The sequence below is a fragment of the Hylobates moloch genome, unplaced genomic scaffold (assembly GCF_009828535.3).
Source record: "Hylobates moloch isolate HMO894 unplaced genomic scaffold, HMol_V3 SCAFFOLD_5, whole genome shotgun sequence".
Classification (NCBI taxonomy): domain Eukaryota; kingdom Metazoa; phylum Chordata; class Mammalia; order Primates; family Hylobatidae; genus Hylobates; species Hylobates moloch.
Window position 1 is genome coordinate 74,843,364 of NW_026652280.1, and position 1,947 is coordinate 74,845,310.

Genomic DNA, 1,947 nt, shown 5'->3' on the forward strand with positions numbered 1-1,947 from the left:
AAGAACAGTACTCAGCACGTACTTTCTTGATCCTCACCTTCCTCCCACCTTCCACCCTCAAGTAGGCACTAGTATCTGTTGTTCCCTTCTTTGGGTCCATATGTACTCAATATCTAGATTCCCTTTATAAGTGAGAACATGCAGTATTTGGTTTTCTGTTCCTGTGTTAGTTTGCTTAGGATAATGGCTTCCAGCTCCGTCCTTGTTGCTGCAAAGGACATGATCTCATTACTTTTTATGGCTGCATAATATTCAATGGTGTAAATGTACCACATCTTTATCCAGTCCACCATTGATGGGCATTTAGGTTGATTCCATGTTTTTGCTACGTGAATACTGCCTCAATGAACAGACACATGCATGTGTCCTTGTGATAGAATGATCTATATTCCTTTGAGTATATACCCAATAATGGGATTGCTGGGTCAAATGTTAATTCAGTTTTAGGTTTTTTCTTTTCTTTATATAGATGTCAAATAAAGTTTACTTTAGATTTTTATTCCCATTAAGACCAGCATTTTAAATGCAGCCTTAAGCTAATACCCTAACTTTATTTTTTTCGATTTTTTTTCACTCATGGAATTTTTTTTATGGAATAAGTAAATAAACTGTGTTTGAATAAAGTGTTGAAATTTTCTGATTTTATAGGTAAGACAATCAGAGAAGTCACTAACTCAAATCACATGGCTAGGTAGGGATTCCAAATGGTCTTGATATTGCAGTATCATTACTCTGAATTAATTCCAATCTCCATATCATTAACAGGCATCAAGAAACACAAATCCATGGCTGATTTTAATTTTACATTGGTTACTGAGTTTATCCTTTTGGGACTGACAGATCGTGCTGAACTGAAGATGGTCCTCTTCATGTTGTTCCTGTTGATCTACACCATTTCCCTGGTGGGGAATCTAGGAATGCCCTTTCTAATCTATGTAACTCCCAAACTCCACACACCCATGTATTATTTCCTTAGCTGTCTGTCATTTGTTGATGCCTGCTATTCATCAGTTTTTGCACCCAAAATGCTGCTGAACTTCTTTGTTGAGTGGGAGACAATCTTATTCTCTGCATGTATTGTGCAGTATTTTTTATTTGTGTCTCTCCTTACCACTGAGGGCTTCTTGCTGGCCACGATGGCTTATGACCATTACATGGCCATTGTGAACCCTTTACTTTATACAGTAGCTATGACTAAAATAGTTTGTATTGTGCTTGTATTTGGGTCATGTGTGGGAGGTTTAATCAACTCATTGACACATACAATTGGCTTGGTGAAACTGTCTTTCTGTGGGCCAAATGTCATCAGTCACTTCTTCTGTGATCTTCCCCCACTTTTGAAGCTGTCATGTTCTGACACATCTACGAATGAATTGTTGCTTTTGATCTTCTCTGGCATTATTGCCATGCTCACTTTTTTGACTGTGGTGATCTCCTACATCTTCATTGTTGCTGCTGTCCTGAGGATCCGCTCAGCAGCAGGTAGACATAAAGCCTTCTCCACCTGCACCTCTCACCTGATTACCGTGACCTTATTCTATGGATCGATAAGCTTTAGTTACACTCAACCTAACTCCCAGTATTCCTTAGAACAAGAAAAGGTGGTATCTGTATTTTATACCCTGGTGGTTCCTATGTTAAACCCATTGATTTACAGCCTAAGGAACAAGGAAGTGAAGGAAGCTGTGAAAAGGGCTATAGAAATGAAACATTTTCCTTGTTAATTTCAAATTTCCATGTCCAAAAATAGACTACAAACAGTGGTTTGTCTAATGATATCTATAAAGATTTAATAAAATTTCGATCCTACAGGAGCCTTAGAGTTTATTCAATTGGAACCCTGTGTTTTACAGTGGAAAAAAAAGACCTAGAATAATGTGCCATAGAAGACACGGCTGGTTCCCGTGTTAACTAACCTAAAAACTAGGCTAAGATCTAAGGTAGTTA

At 37.9% G+C, this 1,947-nt stretch overlaps 1 protein-coding gene across 1 annotated transcript; it reads left to right on the forward strand.

Annotated features, from left to right (window-relative positions):
* Positions 1-785: 785 nt before the first annotated feature.
* LOC116468148 (olfactory receptor 1052-like) lies at positions 786-1,724 on the forward strand. Its single transcript, XM_032151757.1, has one exon. The coding sequence runs from the start codon at positions 786-788 to the stop codon at positions 1,722-1,724; it is 939 nt and encodes a 312-aa protein (XP_032007648.1).
* The last annotated feature ends 223 nt before the right edge of the window (positions 1,725-1,947 follow it).

Excerpts from the sequence above, each read along its gene's own strand:
- LOC116468148 (XM_032151757.1), top strand. The coding sequence starts at position 786 with ATGGCTGATTTTAATTTTACATTGGTTACTGAGTTTATCCTTTTGGGA.